At 48.6% G+C, this 20,867-nt stretch overlaps 1 protein-coding gene across 2 annotated transcripts; it reads left to right on the top strand.

The window, feature by feature from the left end:
- The first annotated feature begins 883 nt into the window (after positions 1 to 883).
- Positions 884 to 20,436, top strand: LOC134013679 (connector enhancer of kinase suppressor of ras 2-like). Of its 2 annotated transcripts, XM_062453307.1 has the most exons (22): positions 884 to 1,598; positions 6,485 to 6,648; positions 8,053 to 8,255; positions 8,903 to 9,008; positions 9,973 to 10,014; positions 10,124 to 10,243; positions 11,328 to 11,387; positions 11,665 to 11,733; positions 11,897 to 12,043; positions 12,756 to 12,889; positions 13,308 to 13,510; positions 13,765 to 13,854; positions 15,081 to 15,271; positions 15,369 to 15,417; positions 15,536 to 15,714; positions 15,826 to 15,899; positions 16,044 to 16,115; positions 16,286 to 16,353; positions 16,474 to 16,574; positions 16,714 to 17,236; positions 18,056 to 18,255; positions 18,392 to 20,436. In XM_062453307.1, the coding sequence occupies exons 1-22, from the start codon at positions 1,535 to 1,537 to the stop codon at positions 18,437 to 18,439; spliced, it is 2,907 nt and encodes a 968-aa protein (XP_062309291.1). In that variant the 5' UTR covers positions 884 to 1,534; the 3' UTR covers positions 18,440 to 20,436. The 2 variants fall into 2 exon arrangements, with proteins under 2 accessions (XP_062309291.1, XP_062309292.1); XM_062453308.1 differs by lacking the exon at positions 13,765 to 13,854.
- Positions 20,437 to 20,867: the final 431 nt, after the last annotated feature.

Below are 20,867 nucleotides of genomic sequence, written 5' to 3'. Positions count from 1 at the left end.
TACAATTATTATTAAATATATAGCTAATAACAAATAATACCCTGCCTACAACATGGCTTTTACAATGTTATAATGTATCTGTTTTGTGCTAATTTGTAATAACAAGGGAAAGTGGTCCATTATCCTACCTAACAGTCATAGCCTACTGCAGGAGTTCAACACAAACCATATCGTCACAAGTGTATTATTACTCAGGATGTGCATGCGTGAACACATGAACGCACACACAATGGGACAAGTGGGGGGCAGAGTAGCCTACTGAAGTAGCCTATAGCTAGTTTACTAAGAAGGGCGTCTTCTAAAAATGTAGGAAAGATTATTCATAGACCATGGCTAAAATTATATAAAAGACTGCAGTCATAACTTTCAAGAAAACAGGAATCGTGTGCACAGTGCAAATGTGACTGTCGTTGTAGCTTTGGAACAACGTTCTTAATATCTTTCACAGTCCAATATTCTAATTGAATAGTTTGATATAAAAATAATAGAAACATGCAGCAAAAGGATAGTTTCATGGCTTTGCATACAATTTCAGGGCTTAACAAATCAGCCTCTTTACCAAGTTAATCGAGACCCATTTGTCAAAGGAGGAAATCCCTCATGTTGCTATAGAAACAAATAGAATAAGGTGGAGAGACACCAAGTTGATTATGGAGTTTACTTCAACATGCGTTGAAGTAAACTCTGAGGGGTTGTTATATTTGCAATAGCAAGAATAATTATGGTAATAAATGAAAACGCTACATTCAAAACCTCACACTCATTAAGATCGCAACTAAATTATGGTCAAGACTAAATGAAGTATGCGCAGGTGCAGCTAGCGTAGCCTATGTAATTTAATGGTTGAGTTCAACACGTATTTTATCTTTAAAATCCAATATTTCATTAGTAAAGGACATGATTCGACACACGTTGTACCACATATATGTTTCCCAGATTATCAAAATAAACACCCAAGCTACGACGAGCCTTCCACTCGACTGCGCTTGTATGATGGGGGCGTCAGCGGCGACAAAGAGAAAGGGGCGAGGGAGACGTTGGTGAGAGAGAGTGAAAGAGGAGGGAGATAGGCCTACTCAGAAATCTCGGCAAACGTGCATTGATGACAGAAGAAAAAAAAAGAGTGAGTATGAATCAGTCGAGATGAGTAGTGGTCTAGAGCAACGGGAATTATGGTACAGTGCGAAATAGAATACAGACAGGGCATGCGTTCTCCTCTGAATAACCTATTCAAGGATGAATTGGGAAAGGGTCTCTGCCACCAGAATAGTGAAGCAGCTTGACATGAATAACAAATAAAGGACCTATTCGAGCGCACAACAAGCAACAAGACGCGCGGAGGAATGTGCAAGAAATATTGACTCTATTCGAGCTACCCAAATCGACGTCTCGGATCCCGATGGACCTCCTCCGTCGTTGTTAGTAAACACGCGACGGATTATAGACCCGTAAACATTTAGAATTCAATTTGAACCATTCCGTTGCATGGTTTGGACTGTTTCTTTTGTCCGACGAGACCTGAGAAACTTCTACAATGGCACTGGTCATGGAACCTGTGAGCAAGTGGAGTTCAAGTCAAGTGGTGGACTGGATGAAAGGTATGGTATGCCATGCCAGGGCTACAGATATTTCAAGATGTTGCCAAAATGCTTCCAAGATGCTGTGAAACATGTTCTTTATGCCTACGCATAGTAAATATACAACATTATTCCTCAGCAACTCTGAGTCAGACCATCCACAGAAAAGCAGTCTTGCTACACCTGCTATAGCGATAGTCACCATAGGCTGTGCATTTTAAATGGTGCTTGTAACCAACGGAAGGTTAATGAGGGAATTTAACCCATATGTAATTTGAATATCGAGTCGCCATTGGTTATATGTAAAGTAGGCTGTTCCAAAATGACCGCGCAGCACTTGTTTTGGTTTGTCTCGAGGAGGTGAAAGTGTCTCGACCGCAAAAGCTGAAACTATACCCGCAACCTGAGGGAAAAAAGTGACCTATAGACTGCTGTACAGTAGTAGTAGTAGTAGTCATTGCATAATTGCAACCAACTTTATCCCAAACTATGATGTTGTTCAGATTATGGATTAAACTCATGTGTCAGTAATGTTATTTATGACCTAAGGCCTGTATAAGACATGGTATTGGAAGAAGTCTTACAGTTAAAACCATTGCTGCTCTGGATAGATGGTCAGCAAGCCTTAAGCTGAGCCTTGGTGGATTGACATACCAGTCCACACGCACACACGCACGCACACACGCACACGCACACACACACACATACAGTCCAACATGCCCTGCCAGATAGCTTACTTACAAACAGATTGTACAGATTTTTTTACAGCAGAAAATGTCCCCAACTTGTCCTGACTTCCTCGGCCTAAGTGAGCATGTGTATGTTCCGTGTGTGTTCATGTCATGTTACTGTGTCCTTTCTGCATGTTGGGCTTGTCTACACAGTCCAGAGAACTCATGTTGGCGGAGCGTAGCCTCACGGTGAAGTTCCAGTGTGTTCTTTTACTTACTTAAACCTCCTCCGCTCCAGCACATGCTAACTAATTCGGTCACGCTCCGCACAAAGGGCTGTGGGGTTGTGGGGTGAGACACATTATAGACTGGGAGTGGGAGGGTTGAACATCAACCAGTTTTAGTTCAGAACAACTTGTGTATCTGTATGTGTGTGTGTATGTGTGTGTGTGTTGAGAGTCAGGTTTAGAGTAGGACATTGGGGGGCAACGGGAGTGAAAAGATGCAATTTAGAGTCAACTGTGACTAGGATGCTTGATCCGATTTCAGGGACAGCCCTACGGTGATCCGCATGCGACGAGTGGAGCTCAGACAACTCTTTGACCCAGAGCTCGGTAATGATAATAGAAAGTGAAGGATGGAGAGATGTGGGGAGAAAGAGAAAGGAGATCTTGCCACGCGTCCCTCCGTAGACCCTAAGGGGCCAAGCAGAAATTCATCATTAGCATTCAAAACTCCCATTATTAGCATACGGCTCAGTGATGTCACTGGAGGCCAAATAGGAGCACCCCGTGACCTTCCCATAATGCCACTCTTCCTCCCCCATGGTGTTTTCAGTGACCAAGGCTCTTCACTACAGATCCTTCCAAAGAAAAAATGTCTCAGTCTTTGAAAATCAGCATGGGGTGTTTTTGATGAAAAGTACATTTAGCTTCTTTTTTTAAACTTTTTTTTTTTTACACCATATCATCACATCTTCATTCCCAACTTAAATGAAAACCCATATTTTTGATAGAACATATTTCTTTTTATGCAGACCTCCTGCTATGCTTTCCAACTGCTGTGGGGGGTTCTCAAATGTCTCTGTAGAAATATGTCCTTGAAAAACTCAACACGTTAGTTGAAAAAAGGACAAAACTCATGTCTTTGCTCTTGTTGTCGAGTCAGTTCTGTGAAATATGGTCAGTTCTTTCAAGGATGAACTCAAATTCACGTGACTTGTCATCTTTATTTGTGCTCTAAATGTTTGGGTGCAACCCATCAATGTTTTCCTCACTTATAATGGTTAAATGGTAGACACACCAAGTTGAAAAGAAAGCTACGTTTATACAAATGTTCCTCCTATCCTTCTTTTCCCTCTCGTTCTTTCACTCCCCAACATTAAAAGCCTTCATTACGGCAAACAAAACAGGTGCCGGCAATCACTTGATACTTGAAATGGCCTGCCCACCTGCATACACTTAGGTTAGTGCATGGATATGGATAAACATGGCTAATGTTTAATGTTTAGCCCCAGTGAAGATGGCCATCTTCACAGCATGACACAGAACTGTAATGCTGGCAGTTTGATATTGTCATCATGCTCTCTCTCCTCTCTCTCTCTCTCTCTCTCTCTCTCTCTCTCTCTCTCTCTCTCTCTCTCTCTCTCTCTCTCTCTCTCTCTCTCTCTCTCTCTCTCTTTCTCTCTCTCTCTCTCTCCTCTCTCTCTTGCTCTCTTATTTTAACGTCTGCTCTACCCAAGCCTCCTGACAATTTAAAATGATGCGAATTAACATACATGACCCCTCTCCAGAGAGCCAACACAATAATGTCCGCAGCACTAGACATAACTAAGTCTCATTACTTTCGCAATTAACAGTGGATTAACGCTGTGTTAATCAGGACGCCCGAGCCTCCTCTATGTGTGTTCTTCCCAGCAAGGATGTCTGTCTGTCCACATCTCTGTTTGTTTAGGGAGCAAAGACCATTTGATGAAGGGGTCCTCTGTGAAGGGTGTGTGTGTGTGTGTATGTGTGTGTGTTTGGAGGGTGGGAGGTGCGGGGGTGGCTGTTGTTAAGGAGAAAACTGTCTTTTAGTTAAGATGTTACTGAAATAGGAGTTCCTTTTTTTTGTGGATAAACAGGGGATTATATACAGGATGTGTCTTGAGCATCTAGAGGAAGGTTTTTTTTCAGGCTAAAATGTTGCCTCTACCTTCTTTACTTATTTGTTTATTTACTATTGTTATGCAGACAAGGAGACATTTAACCAAAACTCTGCTTCATGGTTTCTATAGCAACATGAGGGATTTCCTCCTTTGACAAATGGGTCTCGATTAACTTGGTAAAGAGGCTGATTTGTTAAGCCCTGAAATTGTATGCAAAGCCATGAAACTATCCTTTTGCTGCATCTCCAACATTTAGCTGCCAGCTGAACTTCAGCCGAATGCTTCATTAGGTTTAGGCCGGTCAACACACTGGGTTTGGATCAAATACTCAAGTTCTCCTACAGCACTGTTTGAGAGGGAGCCGAGAGTGGGGGTGGTGGAATGGATTAGGGGTAGGGGGGGGGGCGGGGGGGGGGCAGGGGGACCAACAGAGTGAGAGAGGGTAAAGGGGGGAATGAAACAGTTGAAATGTGGACCACAATAAACTTGCCCCAACTTTTCCTGTCTAAGGCCTCTCCTCTAGACTAGACTGTACAACGTGTGACTTTGTGTGTCGCGTGTTGTGTTGTGTGTTTATGAGAGGATAATAATCATACACCTTCCATAAGGAGCAGGGGAACAGGCAGGGAGCGAGGGGGGGGGGGTTAGCGTTTCCGTGACAACATCAGCCTCTGCCAACTAGGTCTGTCCCTATTTGAGGGGAACGGTGCTTGAGGATGTGTGAGTGTGTGAGAGAAGGAAAGAGCGGGTGGATACTGTTTGGTTTGCATAGCTGTGAACTGAGGCTCTGTAAGAGTACACAGAAGCAGCGGATGTTATTAAATGGCCAAGATGGCCGCCCTAGATGCAGTTTGTCCAACACCTTGGTGTTTGACCCAAAGTGAAAGTATGTGGAGGATTGTCAAGTGTGACTGTGTAACACAGCGAGCAAATGTTTGCTCGTCGTGACAGGCCTGTGTCAAGTCAACTATTGCTCGTGAGTGGGTTGTGTGTGCTTACGAACATGTTTGGCATTGCTGTGAAGAATGTAGTGCTGGTAGTTAGTGTATGGGTGGGCTCTAGTAGCTTGTATGGCTCACTGTGTGTGTGTGTGTGTTCAGCAGTACCACGTGTGTTCATCTCTGAGATCTCGGTTTGTCAGCTTGCATTAAACCAAGCACGGTCACACTTGCTGCGCACAGCTTCACACACACACACACACCCTTATGCGCACTCACACACACCACACACACACACACACACACACACACACACACACACACACACACACACACACACACACACACACACACACAGGCACACACACACACCCTTATGGGCACTCTGTCTCACACACACACTCACACAAACAAGAGATGAAGCGATAGTCCAAGATGGAGTGAGATAGTTCCACTGATAGACCCTCAGGACTGGGGAACTGAGCTGATATGAGGACGTTTTGCCACACAGCGCTGACCCGATAATAGAACATCTTCACGCATAACATTTAGGCCAACGTCTAAGAGGAAGTTGGGATGTGAAGGGGTTCGATCTAAAACTGTCGGTCTGCTTTAACTTCAAATGGTATTTTGCCTTGCATATTTAGAAATGTGCCATACAGCATATAGGTTATATGAAGATAATGTAATGTTTATGGCATTCGGATCATATAGCTTTAGGAGTGCAGTCTTAGGAAATGCTGTGTTTGAAAATGTGGGACTATTTTGAAAAATTTGAAATAGGCTAACTATAGTCATGGCAAATTTAAAGAAAAGAGCCCAGACATGTCACGTACAAGATCACAATCGACATGAAATTCTAGCTACCCAGCACTGTCATACATTTAGTCATTTAGTAGACGCTCTTATCCAGAGCGATTTACAGTAAGTACAGGGACATTCCCCCAAGGCAAGTAGGGTGAAGTGCCTTGCCCAAGGACACAACGTCAATTCGCATGGCCGGGAATCGAACTGGCAACCTTCAGATTACTAGCCCGATTCCCTAACCGCTCAGCCACCTGACTCCCTACATGTCCCTACATGTCATGTATACCAAGTACCCAATCAAGTATTGTAATATAAAAAATATATTTTTTTCTCCTGGCTCTGCAGGTCTGGATGACTGTCTGCAGCAGTACATCAAGACCTTCGAGCGAGAGAAGGTTGGAGGAGACCAGCTTCTCCGCATCACCCACCAGGAGCTGGAGGACCTGGGAGTCTCCAGGATCGGCCACCAGGAGCTCATACTGGAGGCCGTGGACCTGCTCTGTGCTCTGGTAGGGTCGACCCCCTCACTGGGCGTGCTGCCCGGAGGCCTCCCTCAGTCTGAGATGTAAAAGGGCAGTCAAGGAAGTTAGACGAGAGAGTGAATCGAATGTCAGGGGGGGCTACGCCGAGGTATCTCACACACAGCTGCAGTCGCAGGTTCAGATGTTTAATCCCCGAATGATTCATGACTTTTGGGGCTAATTTCAGTCATTTGAGTTATTTTTAGTAGTAGCTAAGAGCTCGGGATTCAGAGGTCAGGAAGGCAGTTGATGCATGGTGCTTAACTGGTAAGACTCTTTGAGGATTAGAAAGAAAGTGCTGCCTTCAAATGTTTCGACGCAGACCGGATTTGGATGACGTGGATGTTTTGTCAGAAATCTTTTATTTCCCCCCGTTATATTCCTATGACCTTTCTTCTTGCTTTGTTGATTTTGAATATTTTACCTTGTGTCGGCTCATCTTCCCTCTGCTTTTTTGTGACATCTGTTTTTGGACTGATAGCGTTGTCTTTGGTTTAGTTATTGGTCTTCTTATTCAGATCCTTTTTTTCTCTGACTGTGTGCTGGAGGGAAACTCACTTCCTGTAATTGATTATAGAGAAAGTAAACAATGGAAATCTCTGATAATCCCCCCCCCCCCAGATTCATTTATTTCCATGTGCCACCCCGGCATTTTGGGTGATTTGGGTGTGAATAGCACTCTTGATTACTGAGTGGGATGACCAATCGGATCGGGAGATGAATAGAGGGAGAGAAGAGAGAAAAAGAGAATGGCCAAGTGGGTGGGATGGATGGATGGATAGAAAGGGTCATAAATGACGAGTTGGAAGAGGTGGGAGGCACAATAGGAGGGAGCGATGGAGAGAAACGAGAGCACGGAGAATCAGGTTCCAGAGGTCACAGATGCTCGTCAAAGCCCACTCCACCCTCTGTAGTCGTGGGGGTAAGCCTCGGTCCCAAAGCCCCTTACGCAACGAGGATTTGGTGAAAATTCAGCTAGACGCGGCTGCGTTAAATATGATTACTCATAGCCCCGTTATCCTCCGTTTTTTTTTATTATTATTTGTGTTTCTGTTTACACTGCCAGTGCATGAGAACGCACTGTGTGTACGCTCCTGTCTGTGTGATGTTCGGCTTGCTTTCCCAAACGCTCTCACTGCAGAGAGATGAGAGAGATATCTGATGTAGGGATGAATCTGTGTAGACAGGAGGTAAACCCAGGGGGGGGAGTCTTTTTTTAGGGGATCGTGTATTGCGGGGGGTGGGGTGGGGGAATAATCAACAACCCAAACTGTAAAAACAAACAAACAAACAAACAAACAAACAAAGCGGATGACAGTGACGGCAGCCGAGGCCGCTGAAAACATAGTCGAAAGACTTTCGCCGTCTCCTCACGTTTTTTTTCTCCCTCAGAACTACGGCTTGGAGACGGAGAACCTGAAGACCCTGTCCCACAAGCTCAACGCGTCCGCCAAGAACCTGCAGAACTTCATCGCCGGGCGCCGCCGCAGCGGCCAGTACGACGGCCGCACCGCCCGCAAGCTCCCCAACGACTTCCTCACCTCCGTGGTGGACCTCATCGCCGCCGCCAAGAGCCTGCTGGCCTGGCTGGATAGGTGAGATTCGCCAAGAGCTCGACAGAGCGCGTCACACACACACACAACTGCGACCTGACTCTCGCAAGCCCGCAGTACACAGAGGTGTTAAGACACAGATATGGATCCCACGCGCCTCACACTGGGATTAAACACGTGTAATTATGTGAGGGTCCGTTCCCTGTGCTCTGAACGGAGCACTTTGCTGTGAAAACACAATGCGTGCCTGCTAGGGGCTTGTCTTTGTCCTCCTGAGGTCCCTCAGTGGAGTTGTTCCAGACAGTGTGTGGGTGTGTGTGTATTCATGTGTTTTTCTTATTTTGTGTTATTTGGTCTGTTTGTGGGTTTTTGGTTCGTCTTTGTGTCTATACAAGTGTATACGTTTGGGTGTTTGCACGTATTTTTCTGTCAAAGTCCCAGCTGCTACTAGCAAGCTTTTCTTGATGATAGTGCTACTATTAGATTGTTCTCTTGATTAGCAAATTATACTGTGCTATGATCACCAATTCTTTCTGCAGAAACAATTGAAATATAATAAATTGGACACAGTGAGATAGATTTCTACAGCACATTGGGCGATTTAGCATCTGCTAAACAAGCACGTTATTATTATTATATTGTCCAACTAGTCTGGTTGGAAATAAGGACGATCTAATGGTTCATTCCAGGTGCTATTTCTTTTTCAGGTCTCCTTTCGCCGCAGTGGCGGACTATTCCATGACGAGAAATAACGTCATTCAGCTGTGTCTGGAACTCACTACAATTGTGCAGCAGGTAAACATCCAACTACATCCCAAGTGTGGTGGGACAACAATAGCCCCTGCTTCCCCCCCGTAAACTAGGTTAGCCGAAAATGTCTGCGAGGCTAAAGTCAGTTAGTCCACACCGTGGCTGTGCTCTCGCTAGGGGAAACGAGTGCACGTGTCGCTATGAGCAGAGAGAGAAATAGTCCCGTGGCTACGCTAATCTAGCCTTGGCCTTTTATAAAGAGCACGGCTTGGGTGGCCTACCGGATGGGTCAAAGCTCGCCTCAGATGGCGATGTATATCTCTCTGCCACTCCAATCTCACTCAAGCACCCGAGACGAGAGGCTCAAAAAGATTCATATCGACGTCGTCGGAAACAGGCTGTGCTGAAGCCTTCTTCAGAAGGCTCCTTCACGACCACCCTTCAGCTAGTGAGGGAAGGGGAAAGGGAGGGACACGGCGTGCGTACGCCGAGTGTCTGGGTTCGGCTGTGTTCGGGCACAAGGAGGGGGACGCTCCGTGTTCTCACAGGCGGGTGTGCGAGTGTGACAGGGCCCGGGTCCAGGGGCCCAGGAGGGCTTCTACGTCAGCGGCAGCCGGCCGTGGAAGAAGGCTGCATCTGTGTGTGTGACAGACGAGACCGTCTTAACGAGGGCTCGGAGGTGTAGGATCCGCTGAGAGAGAGAGGAGGGCGAGAGAGACAGGCGGGGGAGAGAGGGGGGGTGGAAGAGAGAAAGAAAGTAGGAGGGAGGGAGAGAGAGAGACAGAAAGAAAGGAGGGAAGGAGAGAGGGAGGTGAGGGCTTTTTAGACTTCTTCTCGTGAAGCAGTGTGACTCACTGTGCTGTGTGTGTGTGTGTGGGTGGCAGGAGGGGGGGGGGGGTTGTTATCGGTGCGGAACCTCACCGTTCCAATCGCATGCCCACCTAGTTCCATCTCTAATAATACCGTCCTCCTGTGGTAACATGTGTCTATCTCTGCTTGTGCCTGTCAGGATTGTTCCGTGTACGAGACAGAGAACAAGATCCTGCATGTGGTGAGTCTCCCACTCGTTCCAGTCTTTCTGGAAAATTCTATAATTCACCTCAGAAGCGATCAGACCGGATTGGAAACGGCTTCTCGTGTTTCCCCCCCCCCCCCCCCAGTGTAAGACCCTGTCGGAGGTGTGCGACCACATCATCTCTCTGTCGTCCGACCCCATGGTCTCCCAGTCCGCCCACCTGGAGGTGGTCCAGCTGGCCAACGTCAAGTCCACGGAGGGCCTGGTAAGAGCAGCGAGACGTGCCCCGCCCGTGCTGAACGAACACGGAAAGCGCCGGATTTTCATGTTGTCCGTGCGGCGCCGGAGACGGCGCTCGCACCCCCTGCGACGTGAACGCGGAAACCCCCTCCGTCTTGTTCACGAGGCTGCACTCAGACATGAGTGTCCTCCTCAGGGGGGGGGGGGGGGGGGGCGAGAGTAAACCCCCCCCCCTCCCTCCATCCCCCCCACACCCCCCCTCCGTTACCCAGCATTCCACTGGGCCGAGATGAGTTTCTCTCGTCCGCTCAATAAAACCTGAACAGAGGAGTGGGCCGAGCGAGACAAAAATAAACCTCTTACTTCTATGTCGCCCTGACTGGGAAGCTGTTTGTTTGCGTGGGTTGGTGCGTGTGTGTGTGCGCGCGTGCGCGTGCAGCACTTTAAACCCATTTCAGGGAAGATATGAACATTTCAGTTTGTGTACGCTTCTCTTCACCCCATTCTGCATGGACAGGTTTGATTTGTACCTATGGATCCCAGTTAGTACTGTACTGTGCATACATAATTGGCATAGGAAGGGAATCAAAAATGGACCTGAAAGTCATCATAACACATGTTTGTGTTTGATATCATGCTGCAGAAGCATAGATTTAAGGGTACAGTAGAGACATGTCAAGATTGTGCCAATTGTCCTGACCAAGAATTAGCAGCAGAACATGGGTTGAGGTACCATTTAGGGTGATAAAACATTTTTGTCCCTAGCAATGTTCAAACCAAACCTCAGCCCTTGTCATTCTGCATGGCTAGATGTAATCTCTCTCTCTCTCTCTCTCTCTCTCTCTCTCTCTCTCTCTCTCTCTCTCTCTCTCTCTCTCTCTCTCTCTCTCTCTCTCTCTCTCTCTCTCTCTCTCTCTCTCTCACACACACACACGCTCTCTCTCTCACACACACTCTCTCTCACTCTCTCTCTCTCACACGCTCTCTCTCTCTCTCACACACACTCTCTCTCACTCTCTCTCTCTCTCACACGCTCTCTCTCTCTCTCTCTCTCTCTCTCTCTCTCTATCTCTCTCTCTCTCTCTCTCTCTCTCTCTCCCCCCTCCCAGGGCATGTACATCAAATCAACATACGACGGCCTACACGTCATCACCGGGACCACCGAAGGCGTGAGTACATCGTAACGTTTTTTTTCTGTGTCACTTTGGCCGTTTTTTTTTTTTTTGCACACACGCTGTAAGGAGGGTGACAAGTGTCACCCCAAAGCAGACTCAAGACTGACATCTGCGTCCCGGGAGGCCACGTGGCAGTATGTTCACATGTCTGTCTGTCTCTCTCTCTCTCTCTCTCTCTCTCTCTCTCTCTCTCTCTCTCTCTCTCCCTCTCCCTCCCTCCCTCTCTCTCTCTCTCTCTCTCTCTCTCTCTCTGTCTCTCTCTCTCCGTCAGTCCCTGGCCGACCGCTGTAAGAAAATCCACGCCGGGGATGAAGTCATTCAAGTCAACCATCAGACCGTGGTATGTGCTTCATCGTTTCACACCTCGAGTCTGTCTTTGTTTTGGGGACGGAGGATTTGTGTTTGAGCACTTTTAGCAACGCGGATGTGTCGATGTCTGGTATTTGTGTGTTCGTCCGTATCTGTGTTTGTGCTGATTGTGTTTTGTTTCCTGTCGTCATTAGGTGGGCTGGCAGTTGAAGAACCTTGTCAACTCCCTGCGTGGGGACCCGGGGGGAGTAACCCTGACCCTAAAGAAGCGCCCCCAGAGCACTCTCACCTCCACCCCGGCCCTGCTGAAGAATATGAGATGGAAGCCTTTAGCTCTGCAAGTGAGCGCTTTATTTCAACCTGTGTCATTTGGTTCGCCCAGTAGTGGGCTATTATCTGCGGTTCAGCAAAACCGGAGGCTACAGCTTTTAAAAAGGGTGTGCCTCTTTGTGGCAATGACTATTCAGGCATGAGAGAGTTAGCCTGTGCTCCCGTATTTTTGTAGGTGTGTGTGACCTACGTTTGTCTTGTGTCCGTGAGTGTGTGGAGAGGAGGTTTGGGGGTGGAAGAGGGGCCATGTGTAAGTCCTCCCCCACCCCCCTTCTCCCAGCACCACGCTGGGGTAAGTGCTGTGTCCCTCCCCCGAGGGGCCCCGACCAACTGGAGCGCATCACCACTCAGACTCCTGATCCCCTCCTCTCCTCCACTCCTCTCCTCCCTCCTCGCCCTCAGCCTCCCCTTCACCTCCTCCTCCCCTCCTCTCCTCCCTCCTCACCCTCCCCTTCACCTCCTCCTCTCCTCCCTCCCTCCCTCCTTCCTCCTCGCCCTCCCCTTCACCTCCTCCCTCCCTCCCCCATCCTTGTCCTCCCCCTCAAATCCTCTCTGCCTCCCACTGGATACCTCACGTATCAGTCCAGTGATCGATGCTCTGAAGTTCATCCACAAAACCCCGAGCCCACTTCTCACTCGCAGGTGCGTGTGTTCATTCGCTGAGCTCCGAAAAGCGTGTTTTTTTGGGGTGTGTCTGACCCCGCCCCTACTTTGTCTCCTCAGCCAATCATCCCTCAGAGCCCTGGCAGCAGCGTGGCCACGCCCACCAGCACGCTCAGCACTCCGTCCAGGAGGGACAGCTGCGCCCTGCAGGACCTCTACATCCCCCCCCCACCTGAGGAGCCCTACACACCTAGGTACACACACACACACACACACAAACACTCACACACACCCACCCACACACACCTACACACACACACACACACACACACACACACACACACATCTACACACACACCTACACACTCACACACGAACCTACACACACACATATACACCTACACACTCACACACCTACACACACAGACACACCTACACACACAGACATACGCACATTGACACACAAACATTTGAAATGCTGGATTTTTATCTATTATATATATATATATATAAAAAGTTGAAATGATACTACTTAAAAATACAAGTGAATATCAGTGAAAAATAAATAAATATGGTCACACATATAGTATGGCGTCCAGTAGAAACAGAATCCACCAGAGACACAGTCAGATACAATCAGTCTTCACTCCCCCACTGTCGCCTGTGCCTCAGAGACGACCAGGGGAACCTCCAAGGGGAGGACTCCCATCCGGACGTCCCCGTCACCACGGGCTCCGAGTCGCCCAACTCCTTCCTGGACCAGGAGTGTCGGAGGCGCTTCCCTCACGTGGAAGACGACACCGTCCTCTACTGCTACGAGTATGACCAGAGCCAGGGCCCGCCGCCGGCCCGCCGAGGCAGCACGCCCACGTATGGTACGTCACGCAACGGGGCCGGCGTGCGCGGGGGTTCGCCTCGCTCGCGTGTGCGGCGCGCTAGAGCGCTTCTGTGTTCGATGCCTGTCGCTCTCTTGAACGAAAACGGGGCGGGGGGCGTTGATGTTTGTTTCTCCCCGGGGGGGGTGTTGCACCACATCAGCGTGGTCGTGCCGTAGCTGTTCTAGCTCTCTGTGGATGTTCCTCTGGGGGTTTCCTCGACGTGTAAACCGCTGCTGTTCTCTGGGCTCCAGGCAGACTCAGACCCATCTCCATGCCAGTGGAATATAACTGGGTGGGAGACTATGAAGACCCGGGCAAGCTGAAGAGAGAAAGCAGGAGAGGTGAGTGGGAGTGGGGAGGGGAGGGGAGGAAGGGGGGGGGGGGGCGAGGGGCGGGCGGAGGGGGGGAGTGGTGAGTGAAATATAGAGAGGGGAGGAAAAGAGAGAAAGAGAGAGAGAGAGAGGAACGGCGGAGGAGGTGAGTGGGTGGATATCTCTCATAATTGGGCCGGGGGACTGTTGACTCAGATCTCGGATCCAAGGTATGGGAAGGATGAGCAGGACTGTCAGCAGTGATAAGATGCTGGATCTCCCACCTGCCCACCCTATCCGCTTGTCTGTCTCTCCTCTACTCTCTCTCTGTCTGTCTCTCCTCCTCTGTATGTTGGTTAGTGCCCAGTGCCCACTCCTATTCCCCCCCCCTCACCCCTCTCTCTCTCTCTCTCTCTCTCTCTCTCTCTCTCTCTCTCTCTCCCTCTCTCTCTCTCTCTCTCTCTCTCTCTCTCCCTCTCTCTCTCTCCCTTTCCCTCTCTCACTCTGTCCTTGACTCTCTCTGTCTCTCTCTCCCTCCTCTCTCTCTTTCTCGCTCTCTCTCTCTCTCTCTCTCTCGTTGCTTTCGGGTCTTAAAGGTATGCCGTTGCCTTGGCAACTGTAACAGGGGTCTGGAACTGCTTCGAGGCCTGGTGGCAAACGAGAGTGGGAAGAGAGCGAATGGCCTTGTTCCTGTCCCCGAGGCAGCGCTGTTCTGATGTCGTGTTTTTCATTTTGCAGGAGGGGGGGGGAGGCGGTTGCAGTCTATGTTTCCTGTGGGCTTTTCAGAATTAGCGAGGGTGCTAAATTTATCCATAGTACCTTTTTTTTGTTTTTTTTTATGGCCAAGAGGAAATATTTCCGACACGTTGAATTTCTGATCGAAGGCAGCACATCTTCATTATTGGGAGAGAAATGGCTTTGTAATATTGGGAAGAAAAAAAAAGAGATCACTTTGAAATCTGTATTCAGCACCCTGAAGAAGTTTCTGTCTGTAAAGCCTCAGCCAATGTTGAATGAGACAAGACAAGACTAGTTACACTGGCTCTAATTAGGCTCTCCAGTGACACGACGACTTATGAACAAGCCTGTCGTTAGAGGACAATGGAGGACATGGGAGAGTGTCCCTTGTTTGACCCTTGAATCAGCGGCGGAGACGAACAAGGACGTAACGGTGACTAAGTCCTTATGTTTACTACGCTGAACCCTGAGCCGTTCCATCCCTTACGTGTTGTTTTGATCTGCTCTGCCCCCCGTAGAGAACTCCCTCCTGCGGTTTGTGAGTGAGGACAAGGCCTCGGTCCCGGAGTACCTGACCGGACGCAGTCTTGGCCAGAGCAGGAAGAGGAGTGACAAGGCAGGAAGTCCCGCCCACTACGCCCTGGTTCCCGCCCTTCAGATGCAGGTGTCCATGTCCACCTCCAGCTCCGACTCCGCCTCCCTTTACCACGTGAGTCCTCTTAGCAACCCCTCAGAAACCCGTGGAAACAGTCTCAGTTTTGCTGAGAAACGCCTCATTTTCTCTTGTTTCCTATTATTTTTTTTAGATGTTTGAGAGGTCCTCGCTTCGCTCCATGTCTCGGAAAAAGAACAAAAGTGAGCAACAGCAGTCGTTAAACAAAACTCACTTATCCTGCACATGAAATATAAACACATTCACGCCTTTCCACATTCACGCATTTCCTCATCTCGGTGTGTTGCGCCCTCCATGCAGTAGGGGGCTCTCTCTCCTCCATCAGCAAGCGGCGCATCTCCTGTAAGGACCTGGGCAGAGGAGACTGTGAGGGCTGGCTGTGGAAGAAGAAGGATGCCAAAAGCTACTTTTCTCAGAAGTGGAAAAAGTACTGGTTCATTCTGAAAGATACCTGCTTGTACTGGTACATGAACGAAGAGGTGAGGGCAGAACGCGATTCGGACGCGCCAACGAGTCCTGATCTCACTGAAAAGAGGATCTCGTACACAGGGATCCGCTCAATTATCGGTGATCTATTTCTTTTCCTGCAGGATGAGAAGGCAGAGGGCTTTGTGAGTCTCCCAGAGTTCAAGATTGACAGGGCGTCCGAATGCCGAAGGAAATTGTGAGTTCATGGCTAGAGTTTGCATCTGCACACTGTAGAACCACTGAGCTCAACCGAGCTCTTTGTGTCTGTAGTGTAGAACATGCGACAGTTTAGAGTGGGGAAAAAATGATGTGCCTTTGACCATGTTCTTCTGTGCTCCAGTGCTTTCAAGGCCTGCCACCCGAAGATTAAAAGTTTCTACTTTGCTGCAGAAAATGTGGATGACATGAACAGGTGAGAACTAAGCTTGTGGGGAGATAGATGTTGACGTGCGAGAGTGAGACAGTCACAGAAGACAGAGACACAGCGAACAGCGAGCTGACCAGGCCAGGCGATGTTGACGGAATGTAAACAGCAGGAGTTTTTAAACGTGTTCTCTTAAATGCCCCTTGTTCCCTGTACAGGTGGTTGAGCCGTCTGACCATGGCTGTGGCCGGTTATTCGGAACAGGAGAGGCTACGACAAGGCCAAGGTATGAATGTTCATGAACAACACAGCTGCGTACAATGCCGGTATTGCTGATCGATGCGACCTTAGGTCCAGTCTATAATGTGGACTGGTGGTCAAGTCTTTCGGTTCTTCTCTTCTCCAGACTACTGGAGTGAGAGTGACCACGAGGACGTGGAGATGCCTTCCATGCCCAAACAGGACAGCCCTCCTCCCCCTTACGACACCTACCCCAGACCCCCCTCAGTGAGTCACCGTCTGTCTGTCCACCTGTCCGTCTGCCTGCCTGTCTGTCGGTTGCCTGTCTGTCTGGCATAGTTCCAGACCTTCTAGGACTTCAACGTCCTCATCCCCTCTCTGTTGACCTCTTTCCCCTTTGCCGCAGCAACTCTCCGGGTCCCTGCAGGCGTCCCAGATGAGCCCCTACCTGGAGCCCAAACACCGCCTGTCCTCCTCGGACACCTTCCAGTCCCGCTCCTCCCACGAGGACTTCCGCCCCGACTCGTCCCAGGAGGGCGGCGGGGGCGGCTCCTCCCCGGGGCAGAAGTCGGCCAGCCAGCGGCGCTCGTGGCAGGACCTGATCGAGACCCCCCTGGGCAGCTCGGGGCTGCACTACCTCCAGACCCTGCCCCTGGAGGAGGCCATGCTCCTGGAGTCCGGAGGGGGCTTCTCCTCGGCGGAGCACCGCAGGCAGTCCACCCTCCCCGCCCAGCGCAGCTTCCTGCGGGAGCACTACGGGCCCCTGCCGGTTCCCATCAGTCCCCTCGTCCCCGCGGAGGCGCTGGGGAAACCTCGCAGCTTTACCCTGCCCCGCGACAGCGGCCTCCACGCCATCCTGGCAGCCTCGGCTGGAGCCTCCGATCACAGGGAGGCACATCGCTACGGGGGCGGTCATCACATAGACTCAGGTAACAGTGAGACGTGACAGATACACTGAGCCATGTACGCCTCGGGTCACAATGTGAGAACGATCTGGATGGGCAAAGGCTCATGGTAGCACAGAAGGGGTCGTAACCCGGTGGGGTCGTAGCAAGTGAAGCTAATCTAGGCCTCGTCGAAGCTCATTACGTGTCAGCTGTGGAAGACTCGTTACTGGGATGGTTAATTGATTCGGATTCCAACCGAGCCCATCCCACGACCCCCTCTAGAACAGCACTCTAAAGTGAGGTGAAATCAAAGTGTCCTAATTGACGCTAATTCGGCCTGGCAGCCCACCCCTCCTTCTTGACTTCTATACATAGACACACACACACACACACACACAAGAGAAAGACGTCAGTGTGCCCCACGGCAGTGCTTGGGAAGGAGGGGCGGGGTTATGTGGGGAAGAATCCTTTCAGCCCATGTTAATGTCGAATTGTGAGCGAGACAAAGAAACGAGCCTAAAGGGCCCCTCTCTCTGTCCTCTTCCCTGTCTCGCTCTATCAGTCCATCTCCCCTACGCCGCGTCCTGCACGCAACATAAAGACCCGACACAGTGCGACTCCCTCCAGAGCTTATCCCCAGAGCTTCACCACACCACTGATCCCCCCCCCCCCCCCCCCTCATTACACATACACTCAATGAAAACGGCAGATTTGTCGTCGTCGTCCCCTCCACTTCTCATCAAGAACACGATATCTAACGGCCGCATCCATAGTTTTTTAAAAACATCCATCCCGCCCGCCATTTGAAAACGACCCCTCCTACTGCCCCCGGGGCTGATAATGTCGTTGGTTGTGACCCAGGATGTGAGAGGGAGGGCAGGCCCCAGGCCGATTCCCTGGGGGACCTGTATCGGGCCCTGGAGAGGGCCAACCTGGGCTCCGCGGCCGAGCACCGGCCGCCCGCCCGCCTGGAGTACAAGCGCTCCTTCGTCCGGCGCGTCAACGACCCGCTCCTCAGCGAGAAGCTGCACCGCCTCCGCATCCTACAGAGCGCGCTCAAGGTACAGTACGAGATCTCGTCCCCTTCCTGTTTTTTCGACCCTTGATCTACATTGTGGTCCCGTTACGCAGCTCTCTGAGGTGTTTTTTGTTGTTGTGTGTGTGACATTTGTCTCCCCCCCCCCCCCCCCCTCACAGAATGTGCCTCTGCAGGATTCCGACCCTTCAATGGGGTTTTTAGGGTAGTCTATGTGGAGTGCTTGGAGGCTACTCCTTCATAGACATCCCTTTTCTATGAGAGGAAAAAAAACGCCACCTCACTCCATCCTTCTCCCGGTCCACCCCTCTGTGATACCCCGCTCTCTTACCATACCTCTCCAACTGCACACATCTCTCACACCTGTGTCCCTCCGCCACATATTCTAGTTCCTTCAATGTCATTACCTCCATAGTCTGTATCTACAGTACAACGCCAAACTCGACACAACTTCGCTTTCACTCACTGTCAAACGTCAAAGGAGTGACATTGAAGAAGGACGTTTAAGAAAGGGGGGAGAAAAAAAAGAAGAAATGTAAGGCACACATCCACTGCCTTGGGTGTCCGGATGGCGTCGGATGAGCACTTTTTAGTCCCTTGAAAGACGTTATGTTTATCGAGGGCGCTCGTTTGAAGTCACTGCTCTCTCGCATGGCCATTTTATAACCTAGCTTCTGTACGATGTCGTCAGTTCTAAGAAATAATGCTGGAGTTGTATACTGTCCATCTGCAGTGATCTTAAATGAATTCTAAGCAATCTTATTTTTGATGTGCGTTCCGTATGTGCGTTCTGCATGTACGAACGGTCTCGTAAACACGAGGACGTCTGTGTTGTTCGATGAGTGTACATGTAGATATGTATTTATTTAACGGACTGGGTTTTACACTGCCGTAATGCCGGCACAAAATGTAAGACACGAATCAGAGTTCAGATAATTTTGTCGTGCCTCCTGAGTTTCTGTAAACCAGACGACTCCACGGACAGGGATGTCAACAAGATGTAGTCCTTCCCTTGTGGTACCTACACTCTGATTCACAGAGACAGATAAGGACTGGCAATAACTAACCAGTACTGTAATATGAAGGATCAGATACACTTGTCTATTTTTGTATGCATGCCATCTCTACAAAGGTTTGTAAATGGGTTTTGTATTCCAAGGTGTGTGTGTGTGTGTGTGTGTGTGTGAGAATCGGAGACTTCCAATGTGAACCCGTGTCCTCCACGTTGTGTTTCTATGAAATATTTTACATTTGAAGCCCAGAAAGTGTTTTTTGTAAAAGTGGTCTCTGGAAACGGTAAATAACTGTATTTATAAACTGTTCAGTGTTCGATGAGCATGCTCCTCATTACTCAAAACTGAATATCGCGCCATCTGAGATCAACGGACAGTCGCACATGTGTGCCGTATTGTGGGTACTTCTTTTTTTATCCAATAAAAGGTGACTTGACCATCACTTTATCATTCAGTTGCTCCCTTATCTCCTTTTCTTTTTTCTTTCCTCCATTTTCTTTCTTTCTCTTGGATTCTTTCTCTTTTTTTTTGCAGTGGCAACACATTATTTCTGTAATGACTCATCATTCATCTTAAAAAAGATTCACCCTATATAGGCATACAACACATCTCTATATATACCTGTTTGGAAAGCATTACAAATCACTGGCACGGTCTGTCTAGTTAATTGAGAGCTGAGTAGATGCAGAAGTCGATCTGCCTTCTTGTTTATATGGATAATTACTGTACGTGTATACACCGTTACAAGGCTTTTTCAAACATGATCTACCCGTTAAATTGCTTGAAAAGTCGTAAACAATTTATTTGTCTTTAATAAATTCAGTGACCAATTTATTTAAGTCACTAGCATTCTAATGAGCATTGAAAGGACCAAGATCTTTGTGTTCCCCATTAATCTCAATCTATGGGGACAGCAATTTATGATCATGGCTGACTTACAAACAGTTAATACAACACATCATCCCATTGGAGATGGCCAGTACTGTTTAATGAGCTTGTTAATTTCTGCTTTGTTATCAAACTAAACTAATGTGTTTATGTTCATTAGTGTGAGAAAAACATTGATTTTTCTTAAACGTCCCATGGGCAGAGATACAAGTACATTTTACAAATTAACCCAAATGTTTTCCTCTAACAGTTGGATGTTTTATAATCTAACTTTGTTTTGACAGACAACCCCTCTGGGAATAACGTTATGCATTCTTATTTACAGAATATAAAAAAGAAATAATATATCTTTATTTCTTCTCTGTGATTTTGGTACTGCAGCATAAGCATCTGACAGAAGAATTATGTTGAATTTTTGTGCTCTGTAATTATATAAAGTTCCAGCTATATGATCACCTGTCTGAGATTGACGGTCAGTATGTTATTGCTTACAGTATGGAAAAAAGATAATACCAACAGTCAACATTCATAAGCCCTAATGGTCCAAAGGCCATGTTTTAACTGGTAAAGGCCTAATACATTGTATTCATGTTTATGAGAAACTAAAGTAAAATAACATCTGCAGCTGATCATGCCTTTGTAACCATGAGAATATCTTCCATTTCTCTGTAGCACAGTGTTTCTAAAAGACTGAGAAAATGAATACCACATCCTTTCATAAAAAAATGTTTATTAG

The sequence above is a fragment of the Osmerus eperlanus genome, chromosome 27 (assembly GCF_963692335.1).
Source record: "Osmerus eperlanus chromosome 27, fOsmEpe2.1, whole genome shotgun sequence".
Taxonomy (NCBI): Eukaryota; Metazoa; Chordata; class Actinopteri; order Osmeriformes; family Osmeridae; genus Osmerus; species Osmerus eperlanus.
This window is presented reverse-complemented; position numbering and strand designations above follow the sequence as displayed.

What these genes read in the sequence shown, in the direction of transcription:
- LOC134013679 (XM_062453307.1), top strand. Translation starts at nt 1,535, where the DNA reads ATGGCACTGGTCATGGAACCTGTGAGCAAGTGGAGTTCAAGTCAAGTG. An exon ending in ACTCCGCCTCCCTTTACCAC is followed by an intron (nt 15,272 to 15,368) that starts GTGAGTCCTCTT and finishes TATTTTTTTTAG; the next exon opens with ATGTTTGAGAGGTCCTCGCT. An exon ending in CGGTCATCACATAGACTCAG is followed by an intron (nt 17,237 to 18,055) that starts GTAACAGTGAGA and finishes GTTGTGACCCAG; the next exon opens with GATGTGAGAGGGAGGGCAGG.